This window comes from Alosa sapidissima, chromosome 11 (assembly GCF_018492685.1).
Source record: "Alosa sapidissima isolate fAloSap1 chromosome 11, fAloSap1.pri, whole genome shotgun sequence".
NCBI lineage: Eukaryota > Metazoa > Chordata > Actinopteri > Clupeiformes > Clupeidae > Alosa > Alosa sapidissima.
Window position 1 is genome coordinate 884,006 of NC_055967.1, and position 16,649 is coordinate 900,654.

A 16,649-nucleotide genomic window follows, 5' to 3' on the forward strand; every position below is an offset into this window, starting at 1 on the left:
CAGGCGATAAACGATTTTTGATGGTCACAAGTTTACTTCAGCAGCAGTTTATTTTTTTTGATTATTAAAGAGTGTTTTTCATTTAAAGGTTTGACTTCGTGCTTATTCAGTAGAGCATTTTGTGCTCTTCCCAATCCATTGCATGTTTGTTTGTAATGGATGCAACAGTGAAATAGGCGTTTGACGGCAATGAGTTGTTAACAGACATGAACCAAGACATATAGCCCAGCAGCAATCTAGGGACTGTTCATTATTTATTGAAGGGGCCACCGGAGGAATTTTGAGTGCTTCAGTCAAAAGTTGCATGACCCTCCCTTGCCTGCTAGAAATTGTTCAATGACCGTCCGACAGAATTGTTGTATCATCAGGCTACTCAGCTACTAGAGAAAGAATTTCCCCTGTTTGTATGTTCACTCCAAGTTGGCCTACCATAACTTACCAACTCTAGACTGTAGACCCTAACTGGCTATTTATATTTTTCTGTGAAATAAGCAAATGTATTTGTTCAACTTTATGAAGCAGAATTACGCATAGGCTACTTGGAACATAACACATTTGACAAAGCTGTTCTTTGTCAAATGTGTTATGTTCCAAGTAGCCTATGCGTAATTCTGTAATGAGTGCAGGAAGCGCGTTTTGTATGTTGCTAGTGACAAAATATTAACTTTCAGTGTTTTACGATGTCTTTGTCATGGGGAAGTGTTTTTCCCCATGCATTTATTCTAGGCTACTGTCAGTGACTGCCGTGAGAGAAACGGGTTCTGTGTTTCGTTCATGTCAGTGACTGACGCGAAAGAAGCAGGGTCTGTGTTGTGTTGCATTGCGTTAATTTATTTTCCACAGCTCTTCAGTTCTGACAAAGCCGAAATTACTCCTTTTGAAACAATGAGTGCAGAAAGCGCGTTTGTATGGTTATATTGCTTGACGGGGGATCCCAAGCAGCTTTCCTTAATGTATCATGGCTTGGTCAGCTATCTGCACCTCACCATCTCACCACAGGGGTCCCCTAGGGCTCAGTGCTGGGCCCCCTTCTCTTTGCTATCTACACCACCTCCTTGGGACAGATTATCCGTTCGCATGGCTTCTCATACCACTGCTATGCAGACGACACACAGCTCTATCTGTCCTTTCCACCTGATGACCCCTTGGTTTCAGCACGGATCTCGGATTGCCTCTCAGACATAGCTACATGGATGAAGGCACACCACCTCCAGCTGAACCTCTCAAAGACTGAACTGCTGGTCCTCCCAGCTAAACCTACCATACACCACGACATCAACATCAAATTTGACTCCCTGTCTGTTTCACCTACCAGGACTGCAAGAAATCTAGGAGTTATTCTCGACAACCAACTAAACTTCTCAGATCATGTTGCCTCAGTCGCCCGGTCATGCCGTTTTGCACTCTACAACATACGGAAAATCAGGACTTACTTGACTCAAGATGCTACCCAACTTCTGGTTCAGGCAATAGTCATCTCACGACTCGACTACTGCAATGCCCTCCTGACAGGTCTCCCAGCCTGCGCAGTGAAACCACTTCAGATGATCCAGAACGCGGCGGCGCGCCTGGTCTACAACCAACCCAAAAGGGCACATGTTACCCCGCTGCTCATCCAGCTACACTGGCTACCTATGGCGGCCCGCATCAAATTCAAGGCTCTAACGCTTGCCTACAAGGTAGTCTCCGGTTCTGCTCCCACCTACTTGAATGCCCTCATACAGACATACGCTACCTCCAGACCGCTGCACTCCTCAGACGAACGACGTCTAGCTCTACCACCGGTACGCTCAAGCCAATCCAAACTTTTCTCATCTGTTGTTCCTCATTGGTGGAACACACTGCCAGTTCCTACAAGGGCAGGGACATCCTTCTCCATTTTCAAAAAACTCCTGAAGACCCAGCTCTTTAGAGAACATCTCCTCTCATAGCAACACTTACAACAAGTCTTATTGATCCTAGCACTCACCAGCCGTCTTAAACTGACAAGTAACTGTTAAAAACAGCACTCACTGATGCACTTATTCTTACTGTACTCTAATGTTTTTAAATTGTCCTAAAATTGTTGAGAATTGCTCTAAAACTTAAACTGTTTACCATGTTGTTAGTCGCTTTGGCTAAAAGAACGTCAGCCAAATGTAATGTAATGTAATGTAATGTAAAAGCTTTCAGCCATAAGGCTACTTTGAGAACATTTCAATTCACCCGACACTAATATTCAAAATGTTGAAAACTATTTCGGCATAGCCTATAAAGCAATTTAATTAAATGGAATGTTAGTTGTAAACAAACAAGCTACTTGGTGAGGCTTGGCCTCACAGATGCGCTCGTGCCTTAGATGGCAGGAAAAAAAAAATCTTCACGATATAGGCCTATTAACTGACCACCCGATTCACGTTGGCTGGGGGGAAGGGAGGCCATCAGACATTTGTGCCCAGTTAATCCTGCCCTGCCCCCAACAAATCACACCTTCCCACCTCTGTGACAGCTTAAAAGAAGTCGAGAGGACTCCTAACTCACAGACCTATTCACAAACCTGCGGCTTTTTGCCGTGTTTTGAAATCCTATGCAGCTACAGGAGCTTCCAATCGTGAGGAAGCAATTTTGCATTGTAGGCATAACTAACATGCAATAACGCCACCAACAACAACCAAAACTAGGCTAATCATTGTCAACATGTAAATTAAATGTAACATTTTTGTGAATCAAATTAAAACGTTCTCTTTTGCAAACGTAGGCATAGTAACAGAATAATTTAATAATGTTACAAAGATACTACATCAATCCGTATGTTTCATTAGGCTACTGAGCTATTTGTTTTGCCTTACTCTTGATTCATTTAGGTTAGGACTTTTTATTCAGGGGCCGTATTCACAAAGAATTTTAAGGCTAAAAGTAGCTCCTAACTGGCGAATTTAGGAGCAACTCCTAAAAATAATGGGCGTGTCTAACTTTAGGACTCCTAATTTTTTCCACAAAAACTAATTCACGAAGCATTTTAGACCTAAAAGTAGCACCTAAGTCTGGGACAACTTAAAAGAAGTGTCGAAAGGACTCCTAACTCACTAAGACCTATTCATAAACAGCTTTTTGTGGCATTTTACGTTGTTTTGAAATGCGTAGCCTATGTGGCAACTGGAGCTTCCAATCGCGAGGGAACAATTTTGCATTCATAAAAGGGATGCAATAACGCCACCAACAACAACCAAAACTACTCATTGTTAACATGTAAATTAAATGTAACGTTTCATTGTGAATCAAATTAAAATGTTCTCCTCTTTGCAAACGTAGCCTAGGCATATGGTGACAGATTAATTTAATAATGTTGCAAAGGTACTGCATCAATCCATAGGCCTATGTTTCATTAGGCTACTAGGCTATTTGTTTTGCCTTACTCTTTATTCATTTAGTCTAGCCCTTTTTATTCAGTTATTAATCATCTTCCGTCCTTCGCACTACTTGTGTAGCGCACGCATTCTCCGACCTGTCACGTCGCTCATCATCGGAATGGAGGTGTTTGGAATCATGCCCGTGTTACAATCATCAGCCAATCAGCCAATCAAGGTGGTCATGCTTGCCCATTTACACAAATTAATGGTTGAATATTACTGATGATCATTGTTATTTAAGAACATGTAGTGTGCGTAGGGCACCAAAAACATCTTGCTTGTAAAAAAGCATCATACCGCACATTGTGGCGGGTCTGCTATTTACTGTAGGCTGCGCAAACCACAGGCCTTTATTTTGGGCAAGCCTGCATTCGAGGCCTTCTGTTGAAGAATTTTATATAAAGCCTGTACTAACAGTACCGGTAATCCTCCTGCCCCTGATACCACAGCTGTGGATAGTGTGGAATGTTCAAGTAATAACACAATCCAATGTGTGTCTCAATTGTCCCCCGCTGACCACCTCACACATTTCTCTAGATTTTGCAACAAACTTACATGACACAATGCCATAAAATATGCCAGTTTTAGGACACAGAATAATGTTTGTAATGATGCCAGTTAGGCCTACGTTTAACAGTAACAAGTATAATGAGCTATTCATTGTCGAAGGTGCATGGTGAAGTGAAATTCTTACTTTGGAAAACAAACATTTGCCGATATCATCGCCGATATCATCAGAATATTGCAACAGATTCTGTGTGTTCTGGACTGCAGGTAACTTGTTAAGCCAGTGGTTCTCAAACTTTTATTTCATTCCCCACTTTGATCAAGGGGCATGTCTGATGATAGTGGAGATAACGTGTTATTCCGAGGCCTTACCAAGTCAGCATCTCTGACGGTAGTCTACCCTATATTCAAAATAAAAGTTTTCGATGTCCCAAACGGAGAGCCATACTTTATTGTTTTTAACGATCTCTATGCTACTCACAAAAATGTAGGCATGGGGACATGATGAAGGAGGCTATCCAACTGTCGTGTGTTAAATTATTGTGATTACGAGCCAGTGGTTTTCAAACATTATGCGTGACTCGGACATCTAACTAAATGCAACAGGCTCATATCGTCCTCGCATTCGCAAAATGAGGACCAGTGTTTTGTCAAATTGCAAATAGCTATTCGTTTTAACGAATTTTTATGATGGTATGAAGTGCGTTTTGTATAGGCTACTGTCTTAATCTTGGAATATGGGGAGGGAAGTGGCGCGTCTGCAGTCAGCCAAGTATGAATGTAATTCTGCGGCATAAAGCAGATGTATTCGTTTATTGTACAGAAAAATAAAAATGACATGTCAAGCAGTCAATTAACTACATTGCAGTCAAGAAGTAGGGCAAATTAAGACACTGTTTTGATTTGCGTAGTTGTGTTATCCCCCAACACTGACAATAACGTAGACGGCAAATTAAGATATTTTTTCGTTTTGTGGAGAGGCACCGATAGGCTATCAAAAGCAGATTTCGATTTTTGCTACCACCGTGTAGTCAAGCCTTAAGCCATACCCAAGTAGCCTTAATCGAGGTAATGTTTAATTATGCATGATTTATTTTGTTATGGAATTCATAGGCTGGGATTCCTCTCAGTAACAATTATGTTTAAAGGTAGCCTCCTGCTTTTTCAGAAGGGGCGGCAGTCAGGCTACTGACAGAGCGACGCACAGTGGCTGAAAGTGGTACTAAAGCTTCACGCAGCTTCACGCCTCGTAATGCGCGACTGAAGTGGCCATTTGAAAGCGATGCCCACTGTAGGCTAGCGTACTCACAACAGGTTCTCACCAGGTTCGCAAGTCTCTGCATATAGTTTCCACTACTACTTGAGCGAAACAAATGCAATCATCGATACTACTCAATTACAAAAAGAAACCTCTTACTCACACATGAGAAGTTCGCTCCCCCGAGTTTATTCACCAATTCATCAACGATGCAACTGCATTTTCAGGTCGCGGTAATCCACAAGTTGTGCGAGAACATCCAAACACATTATTGCGACTGAAGTTAAATCTAATTAAGTACTGTCTCTGATAGGCCTACAGGCTACATTACAGCGGCCCTTGTTCTTGTACAAACACAAAAACAAACATCAACAGAATTTGCGTAGGCATATTGAAATAGTGAACGTCCGCTAATGGACAAAACATCCACGAACAAACGCTAACCATTCTGATGACGTAGCACCTGCATTTTTAAAACATGGCTGCGCCCTAGTGGCAAAAATCGTTATTGACATGTCATTTTCCAGTGAAACTACTTGAATTTCAGGTTTGAAGCAACACCACAAAACGTTCCCTCTGTCGCACGCACTATTTGTTTATCCAGCACCGGCTTCGCAAATAATGTCCACAGACAAGGTAGAATATGTTGCATAATTTTGATGATGAAGTGTGATGTTTTGCAACATCAGATGCAAATCAAATTTGTAGTTTCTCATGTCTCATTCCATTGAACTACAGATCCGCTACCTGATCCGGCAAACTTGCATAGTGCGGTTATAGCTGATAGAGGGCCGCGAAGCGAATGCAGAAAGTGCCATTCACTCTGTTACAAGTTGATGAACCACTGAAACGATTTGGGAAACATTATTTTAAGGTACAAAAAAACTCTTTGGTTTTGCTTTAAGGAAAATCCATACATCTTCAAAAATGAAAAAGCAACCAAAAAATGGTCACATTTCAGAAGCCCCTGGCTGCAGCTTGCAGATCGGGGCTGGGCTCAATGTGGGGCGGAGCGCAACGTTGAGCTCAGCCCACCTTCAGCACGTCTTCTCACGTTGACCATGTCCGTAGGGCCTACCTGGTTTCCTACAAGTTATATTTCTCAACATAATCTCTAAGAAGAATGCTTAAATATATAAAGGCATTTTCTCAACTTCAAGAGAAAATAACACGGAGGTTAGATGCTTCTTAGGCTAACAGTTGCTTACTGGGTAGGGTAGCTACGTAGGGGAGAACTGGTAGCCTACAATTGTAACAGCGGTACACATGTAACAATGTTTTATTCTCAAGATATGGTGTACGGAAAGATCATAGCATGTAATTATGTATAATCTTACAGCCATCCAAACATGAATGGTCTACTTAATACGACCAGAGATAAAAAGGTGCAGCATTCTTTTTGTGCAAAATTTGTTTAAACTGTTTAAATTTGCTTCGTGAAATTTGAGCGTGTGGAGTTCAATCACATGTCATTGACATCTTCAGTCCTTCTGTTTCAAGTTAACATGAGTGCCATTTATATTGTCATATCAAATGCAACTAGAAAAGCATTTCCTGAAGGAAATACAGTGCATGAAAATGCAAAATATGACGTAAAATATCGTACAGAGTAAAAACAAATAATGCAGATAAAGTTGCAATAGTGTTGCTAGGGTACATATGTTGGTTGTTATGCCAAAATAAGTGGTTACTATGCTGGTTGCTAGTTTGAAGTTGTGGTGGTTGCTCGGCTGTTGCTAGGGTAGTAATGGTGGTTGCTATGCTGTTGCTAGGGTACTTAAAGTGGTTGCTAGGCTGTTCCCTAGGTTAGTTGTGGTGGTTGCTATGCTGGTTGTTAGGTTAAACTCATTGGTTGTTATATTGGTTGCTAGGTTGTAACTGTGGAAGTCAGGGATTAAAGTGAAAAAAACAATCATTTGACTGAACTTTTTTCAGGCCATAAGTCATATGTTGTTCATATCTACCAGGGCTCTACACTAACATTTTTTTCAGGAGCACTTGTGCGCCCAAGTTAAAAAATTTAGGAGCACAGACAAAAATTTGGGCGCACAGTCAGTTCTGTATTTAACTTACACATAATCTAACATTATACTGCAGCTAACAGTTAAACATGCCAGTGCACCAATTGTGAATATTAAGAATGACTGCATACTGCCTAATACTACTAAAACAGTCAATTTTCTCTTCCACAAAACCCAACATAGGCTAATCAAGGATATATGTTATATACTTTTAGTTTTTATTTGAAATATCTGCATTGATAGGGGCAGTAGGCAAACGTTAGGCCTACTTTTCGTTTTGCACTTCAGCTTGTATTCGGTGTAAACAAACAAGCATGCGTGGAAGCCTGGAGTTGTCAGTAGCGTTCTACCTTTGAATAAAATGGGATTATTACGGGAGGCTACTTTTGTGCCGGTTCGCTACAGCTATATTTTGCATATTGCAGCCAATACGTCAACTGGGCTAAAAGGCATGTTAGGTTACCTTTCCTTCTCTCACTGCATTCTCAGAATCTCATCCTGTTCCTCCGATATCCAATGAATTCGGTGGATAGAAGAACTAATGTCTTCAATCTTTGCATCTTGGCTGGCTAGTCTAACTTTCCGCTTTTTCTGCGTGCTCATGGATTTGATAGAAGCGACTACTAGCGAGTCACAACGCAAAACTGCTAACGTTGATGGGATGTGTAGTTTTTATGCTGCATTCGCGACGTGATTCTATGGTTTGCACCAGTAATGTTTCTCGATGTTGCGGTGTATTTTGTAGACAAACATTGACATGGTTAGAAGTCATTCGCACCAGTGCGCCTAAATATTTTTTTGCACTCGCACGGCATCATTTTTACTCGCATGTGCGAGTGAAATGAGCGCACTGTAGAGCCCTGTCTACCTATAGAGATAGCACCCCTTTTGCGGTCGCGACCTATTGTTTTTTAATGTACAAAAAGATGCAGACAGCAAAGTAAAGGGTGTATTCGCCTTATTCACACGGCGGCCATTGTTTAAACCAAAACGAGGCTACAGGGTACACGAGTAGTTACTATATAATTAATGCCACCTACAGGTGAATGCATAGAACATAACAATCCTATGGTTTGTGTCCACTGTAGCCTCGTTTTAGTCGCCAATGGCCGCCATGTAAATAAGGCGAATTGAGAGTGTTCTTGATTGAGATTGAGTTTTCCTGATGAACAAAACAATATTTCAGTACCATCCCTGACCATTGCTGATTAGCCATTGCAGTTCTTTTCTACTGCAGCAATATTGTAAAAAGGCTTTAACTTACACTCTTATTTAATTACTTCAGGCCAAAAGTGTTTAAAGGGGAGATTTTTTTCTTGTTATGCAATTCAACACCAAGTAAAATTTTTGACACCTGTGCCTTCCTTTAGCAACAACGCATCCATGACCGCTGGCCTTGCCAAATAGACGCACACAAACCATGACGCTAACATGCGAGGTTCTGGTAGGCCTACTGGTTATGGTTTTGTGCTATGAATGGCAAGTTTTAAGTTGACTATTTTAATTGCATGGTTATTTTTTGTCAACATACACTCACAACCTACTGTCGTTAAAAGTGAGGCCTAAGCAAAATAGGCTACAAGGTTGTCTGTGCGTCACAAACACGACTGACGCCCTTACTCAACAGTTCGCGATGATGACAATATTATTATTATTTTACGTTAACGCGCTCTGTCAAAACCTTCCGTCGCAAATTGTGAAAAACATTGTTGTACATGTCATAACAGACGGGATAATAAATTGCATAGGCTACGATTTATATTGCGTTGCTTTACACATAATGTTAGTTGCATTGATTTAAAAACAATAATAGTAGGCCTACATCGGGTGGCATAGCAGGCTATCTGTTGAAGTCATAGGTGACACCCAAAATGAATGAACTCCCTTGACAAGAGTTCGCGGTAGTAAGAAATTGTCTACATTGATGCACGGAAAGAACACAATCTACGCTTCTTCTCCGAATTCGCACATATACGAGCTCACAATATCATCTCCAAAAAAGTTAAACGGATTGGGAACCTCATCAGCTGTCTCGATTGTGTCACTATAATCCAACTTTTAGACCGTCCTCCAGACGTGTTCTTTTTTTTTTAAGCAAACGCCCCAGGCCAATGAGACAAGCGCGTAGCTACAACATAAACAAAGCGAAACTCATGGCTGACATATCTTCTTGAGCAGTCACTGATTGAGACACAGAAAATTCTCAAGAACACTATTAGGTCTTTAAACATTTACCATCACACACATTAATTCATCGGATCTAATATTTGTAGTTGCCTTTAGCCTGGGTTTTCCCATGCTGCCTTGAGGTCTGACATCTGAAGTTGCCTTAAAAAAAGGAAAAGAAAAGGTGATGGCCCCCTCCCCTCCTATTTTTTTTCTCATCGGATCTGCATCGATCTCAAATAAGACATTTCTAAAATCAAATTGAAGGAAATCCGTTGTACGACGGAGAACTTTAATCCTTGGTGGAAGTGGTTGCTAGGCTGTTGCTAGGGTATTAGACATGGTTGCTAGGCTGTTGCTATGGTACTTGAGGTGGTTGCTAGGCTGATGCTAGGTTAGTTGTAGTGGTTGCTAGGTTAAACTCATTCGTTGCTATGTTGGTTGCTAAGCTGTAACTGTGGAAGTGGTTGCTAAGCTGTTGCTAGGATATTTGACATGGTTGCTAGGCTGTTGCTAGTGTACATGAGGTGGTTGCTGGGCTGTTGCTACGTTAGTTGTGGTGGTTGCTATGCTGGTTGCTAGGTTAAACTTGTTTGTTGCTATGTTGGTTGCTAGGTTGTAACTGTGGAAGTGGTTGCTAGGCTGTTGCTAGGGTATTTTACATGGTTGCTAGGCTGTTGCTAGGGTACTTGAGGTGGTTGCTAGACTGTTGCTAGGTAGATGAGGTTTAATATAGTTGGAATGACTGAACAGTTAAATAGGTGAATAGTTTAAATGGTTAAATTATATAATAGGGAATTATGTAATAGGACTTTTATTTTGAAACAATTGTGGACAGAGGAAACAGTTGAACAGGATGTGTTGTCTTAAGAGAATGAGGTTGTATGCTTAAAGCCTGAGAAACTGACAGTTGATGCAGGTGGCCTGGCCACCTGGCATAAGATTCTAATTGCTGTGATGTCATAAATGCCAATGTTAAGTCTATGGGGAAATTTTCAGTAGTTTTTAATTAATAGTTTAAAAAGTATAAAAGTTACAAAGATGAAATGTACAAAGCACCCATGTCTTAAGTAAGACCTGTGTACCAAGTTTCTACGTTAAACGGTTGAAGCTGCATTAACTGCGTTAGAATATAACTAGAAAAGCATTTCCTGAAGGAAATACAGTGCATGAAAATGCAAAAATATGATGTAAAATATCATACAGAGTAAAAACAAACTATATTGGCTGCTAGGTAGATGAGGTTTGATATAGTTGGAATGACTGAACAGTTAAATAGGTGGATACTTTAAATGGTTAAATTATTTAGGTAGATAGTTGACGATAACTGACACTTGGAATGGCTCTAATGTTTGCTAGTAGTTATGCTAACTATGTTAACAAAGATAATAATGCTAACCAAGTTGCTATGCTAACTAGCATGTTAACAATGTTAAAATGTTAACTATGGTAACCATGTGACTTCGCTAACCTAGCTAATCATTTTAGTAGTTATGCTTACTATGCTAACTAACATGCTAACATGTTAACTATGTTAACCATGTGACTTAGCTAACTTAGCTAATCATTTTTAGCAGTTATGCTAACTATTTTAATTAGCATGCTAACTATGTTAACCATGTTACTTAGCTAACCTAACATAGTTTGAATGAAGTTTCTACGTTAAACGGTTGAAGCTGCATTAAATGCGTTAGAAGAAGAAGAATAACGCGATCACACCCAATTAAAGTTAACAGAGCAACTTGAAATATCACTGTTTGACCAAATGCTTCAGACATGTAAGAAATAAGCAGTTTATCAACTATATTTACTGGTTTTATCAAGTGGACCAAAATAAGCATAAAGAGCTATCATAACACTGGCTATATAGAGGCCAATATTATGTTATTATATTATATTATTGTTGTATGTTCCCTTTGGGACTCGCACAGGCTACTAAACTATTAAAGAAAATACCGATATGCTAGAGATAAAATGCATTGATAATGTTATTGCCATATAGGCCTGTATGCAGACTGGATGTAATGATCTTTATAGTGTAGCCTACTTAGATTACCCAAGAAACGCCGATGGTGTACAGATTCTAGAAGGCTAGGGGGGAAGGGAGGGCAGTAGTTCAAGGAGGATACGCTTTAATGAAGCATTCTTCCTTGAAAAATTGAACTCCGAGTCCGGGTAAATAGACGGACACAGAGAGGACGGGGAATGACGAGCTGATTTGGGGCTGAGCTCAACGTTGCGCTCCGCCCCACATTGAGTCCAGCCCCGATCTGCAAGCTGCAGCCAGGGGTACTTGGCCCTGACAGTTCTCACTGCTTCATTTCCACTTTAAAGCCTGAGACAGACAGTTTCTACAAGCGGCCGATGTCATGATCGCTAATGTTAAGTCTATGGGGATATTTTTAATAGTTTTTATTTAATAGTTTAAAAAGTATAAAAGTTACAAAGATGAAAAGTACATAGCAGCTGTGTCCTTTAAAAGACCTACGTTACAAAGTTCGAATGAAGTTTCTAAGTTAAATGGTTCATGCTGAATTGCGCACAGAAAAAGCAGTCAGTGGAAGAATAATAAGAAGCCTAGGAAGAACAGTACAGTGCATTTTCATGCACTGTAATAAAGCATGTTAACCTATTTCATTTAATTCACTGCTGTGCACCTTGTGTGATATCACTCAAGTCTTGCTTTAGTTAATTAGCAAGTTACTACCAGAAGCCAAAAATCTGACTCTCTCACTAGCTCAAAAATGCCGTCATGTAGGCTACTTTCTAAATATTCAACATAATCGGAAGCAGCTGCAATTGTAACAGGACATTTTGAAAGAGACCTGCTGCATATTCTTTGATAAGCAGCGTCATGAACCGCACTCAAATACGGTATGTTTTTTTTTTACTTCAAATAGCATAGGCTTTGTCTGTCTACTTTTAAATTACATGCGGGGCTGAACCCCTGGCAAATGCGTTTTAAAATTATTAGCGTCTGTAGCCATTGGCGCCTGCAGGTGGCTACTCAGTGTTGGGGTCGTTACTCAAAAAAGTAATGTATTAGGCCCACGTTACTCGCTACTGTAAACAAAAATGTCAGCTTCATCTATTGCATTACTTCTTTACTCTCTATGGGGATTAACACCTTACATTAGGCTACTTTTGTACAGTGTTGATCTTGTGGTGGCCTGGCACAGATTAGTCAATGTATGGGAAACACTGTACTTTGTTGAGTTCCTACTGTACATTAATCATAAGCTGTCTTTTGATTGTACAGGGCCAAGATGGATGATCTGACCAAAGCTCTGTCTGTTAGTTTTACTGTATCCCAAGACCACAACAATATATCAGCACCCCATCCACGGCTGTGTCAATATAAAAGTAAATACAGTGTACTGGAGCAGGGAGAACGCCGACGGAGATTCTTGGATTTTCAGAAAACGTAAGTGAGCAAACCTCAGTAAATAGAGTAATGGCATAAAAAGGGTTATCTGGATCTGGAAATTTGATGTAACTTTATATCTTGTAAATTTCCTAGAGTATCATGTTCATTTAGATGAGTATATCTGATAGGATTACGTTTTATATACATTTTACATAGCGTCCCAGCCTGTATTCTGTGTTGTGGTTGCCTTAAGATTCATAGTATTATTTAGGCGCACACAAGTACATCACACACAAGTAATGACAATAAAATAGTACACATGTAACCCCTTTTTAACGGGTGTGCACAGGCACTTGCTACAATACATAAACTATAAAACAGTGGCGCAACAGGATCCTAAGGTCTCAGCGGTTGAATGGCGAGTTGGCTGACAATTCCTGAATACCAGTAGGCTCTTAAACAATTAAAAACAATCAAAGAATTAAATAGTGCGGTGCCTCCACTGTAAAAATACTACACTTACCTTAAAGCTTGTGTATGATGTAGTCTTACAGAATTTAAAAGTGTATATAATGTATGTGTAAGTAATTACACTAGTGGTGAATGCATACAAATGAATTGCCAATACACCCAGAAGTATAATGAAATATAACAATACAACATTTATTCACTAATAATAATGAAAGGAATGTCATTTATAAGAAACTTCAATAGAAGCAACAAGGAATCAACACCCTGACAAATAGACAAACGTTAGCGAGTGAACAATTCACTCTGAGTGGAACAGGGTGAACCCTAATGTTAACGTTCACAGTAAGGTTAAATACACTGTTAGCTTAAGCTAAACAGTTCCCAGTGTGAAAGACAGACAACAATACAATACACCTCTCATTCAATCACAACAATATACAAATCACAAAATAGTATCATATATCATATAATGCAATAACCCAACCCAAGCGCTGGCCGTTGGAGCTCGTTGGTGCACTGAAGTCAGCTCTATTAGCTGAAGGCAGGGTAGCAACCGCCACAATGCCCGTCCAACTCGCCAGTCGCTCGTGGCAAAGACCGAGTGTGTGTGTGTGTGTGTCGGTGTAAGTGTACTCACGAACGGACAGTTTCACTCCACTCAGCCAAACCAACGACCGTTATCCAGGCGCAGACGGGAGGCAAGCAGCTGCCTTGAGCTAGCCAACGTAGCTAGCGACACCAGCACTAGCAGGGCGGTTGGTCCTCCGGTGGGCTCAGCACCGGTGGAAAAGCAGTCGTTCTGGGGGAGGTGTAGCTCGGGTAGCTACGGTGGGTCCAGCACCGGAGGCAAACTCTGCTCCTTGGGAGCTCGCAGATCGGGTAGCTACGGTGGGCTCAGCACCAGAGCGCAAACTTGTCGTCCTCTGTGTTGCTCCGGTGGGCCCAGTACCGGAACACAATCGAGTCCGTCGTCGACGAAGAGCAGCAGGAGATAACAGGCATCGGGTGGCTCCGCTGGGTCCAGCAGTGGAGGCAAAACGATCGCGTCCCTCTCAAAGGGTCGGTCCGCCGGTGGGCTCAGCACCGGAGGAAACTAGCGAGTCCCTCTCCACCACAGGAGATCACCTAAGGCGTTGAGCTAAGGAGATGAGGGCCTATGAACAACCGTTCAATGGTCTCCCCAAAACCAGCTAACCGACAGCACCGTCTCTCTGTACACTCTAGGCCTGGACTCACGAGCCTTCTCCTCACTGAGGAGATGGAACCTTCACATTACCCGCGATTTCGCGGGCATAAACAAATAACAGATAATGATTGGCTGCTTAAACAATTCAAATTAAACGCAAAACAAACAAAGACATTTGATTGGTTCACATGTATAGAATGTCGTAAATCACAGAAGCAAGTAAATTACAAAGCATTCTGGTACATGGAGTAAATTCATACAGTAACAAAAGGGTAGTAAAACGTCAAATTTTACAGGTGCTTACACACTATATTTATATTTAGATGCTCTTACTGCCAAAAATGTTAACATACAACCCTGGTATCACACATATCTCATGTCAGGCTATTCTGTCTGATATGCCATGCTGATGCTGGACCCTAAAATAACTAGCCGTCATAGCCTCATACATGAAACATAAAAAAGGTTAATGCAAAAAATGATTGAAATGTTAATAAGAAACTTTCTGATATTTGGGAATGGAAAATGGACAAATTAATCATTAGATTAATCGAAAAAATAATAGTTAGATTAGTCGACTAATCGAAACAATTATCGTTAGATTAATCATTTATAAAATAATCGTTTGGGGCAGCTTTATTTTATCTTTTAGGTCTGCAATGATGTGTGTAGAGTAGGGGTGGGCGATATGGACAAAAAATAATATCTCGATATTTTTTGTGATTTTTGACGATAATGATAATTAGTCGATATCCTTTAAAAAAAATATTTTGTTAAAGTCTGAGTTACTTTACAGCTCATTATTTATGAATAGCATCATTACAATAATAACCAATAACCTAACCTGTGACTTTTTAACCAAATCAACCAATGCATTGACACATTTCCAGTTCTGCCCCCACTTGTGTGTGTGGCAATGACATGGTCTAGCCAGCTACATTAGAGAGGATGAATAGGCCTAACAGTTTCCCAAGAGAAAGTCTGAAGCTGAAGTTCCTTTCAAACCTTTGCATAGCATTCACTGTAAAACTACAGTGCTAGCATTCCAAGTTACAGAATAGAAACTAATGCGTTAGCTTATGGCTAATGTATATGAGTAATCCCATAGAGATGCTAACGGTTAGCATAATCGGTAACCGTAGATATTTAGAGCGAACTTCAGTCCATTTAAAAAAGAGTTACATGAGATTAGTTCTTTGTTTACAACTGACTATTAAAATACTCAAAGGCTAATGTTTTCTCTCCATGTAATACCGTGTAGGAAAAACACGACCGTCTCATCAATGCTACTTGAACAGAAGTAGCCGCATAAAATCAAAAGTAGGCTACTCTCGCTGCACAAAATAAACATTAGGTGTGCGTGTGACAACGTTGTGACCCACTAGTAGGGCTGTAACGATACACCAACCTCACGATTCGGTTTGTATCACGATTTTTGATGCACGGTTCGATACGAACCTCGATTTTTCTGTTTTTGTTTGGGCGGGGGGGGGGGGGCGCTAGACATTTTATTAAATAACATTAGAAGACCAGAGGATTTCTATAATATAATAATAATAAAGGTAATAATATGGAAGTATCCTGATATAAAAATAATAAAAGTAAAGTATAAAAGTAATAATATTCAGTAAAATCTTTTTATATCAGGGTACTACTATGTCTGATACTTATGACGGCACACTTTATGCAGATTAGCCCATAGCCTAGGCCTACTATTTTTTTATTACAACTCTACCTCTTTAATTCAGCTGTCTGGTTGAAGTCTGGAAATATTGTAAACAAAGTAGCATAGTTGGCTAGCTTAACATCATTTGTGTGTTCTACGACAGGAAAAAGTTACACAATCAAGCAGTTCACTACTTGCTCTACTAGTAATGTGGTCTATTTAATCACATGTCCATGTAACAAACAATACTTAGGAAAAACTAATAGAAAAATAAAATAAATAAAAATAAAAAACCTGAACGCCCCGTGACTCATTTCATAATGGAGACATTGATAAAGGGCTAAGCCCGAAACGTTTGTTTCCCAGTTTTTTGTCTGTAGACTTGTTGAAAATACCTCGGCTCTCAATACAAATTTGTATTAGAATCAAGCCCTTGAGTGCGCCTCTGCCTTTTTTTTACTACTGTACTCAACCTTTGGAGTTCACGCACCAGGCAAAACATCACAAACTCAAGGCGCAGACGCTGACTCGCCAAGGTATTAATGTAGTAATCGTGATTTTACCCTGTGCCCTTGACCAAGGCACCTAACCCCAAGTTACTCCAGGGACAATGTAATC

At 40.4% G+C, this 16,649-nt stretch overlaps 1 protein-coding gene across 4 annotated transcripts in view; it reads left to right on the forward strand.

The window, feature by feature from the left end:
• The window catches only part of snupn (snurportin 1), a 67,286-nt gene that overhangs the window by 11,817 nt on the left and 38,820 nt on the right, over positions 1-16,649 (forward strand). For 2 of the 4 annotated variants that reach the window (XM_042110188.1, XM_042110189.1), the window contains exon 2: positions 12,601-12,765. In XM_042110188.1, the coding sequence (XP_041966122.1) occupies positions 12,608-12,765 (158 nt within the window). In that variant the 5' untranslated portion in view covers positions 12,601-12,607. Of the gene's footprint in view, positions 1-11,830; positions 12,216-12,600; positions 12,766-16,649 lie in introns of those variants that run through there. The other 2 variants (XM_042110190.1, XM_042110187.1) reach the window with 2 other exon arrangements.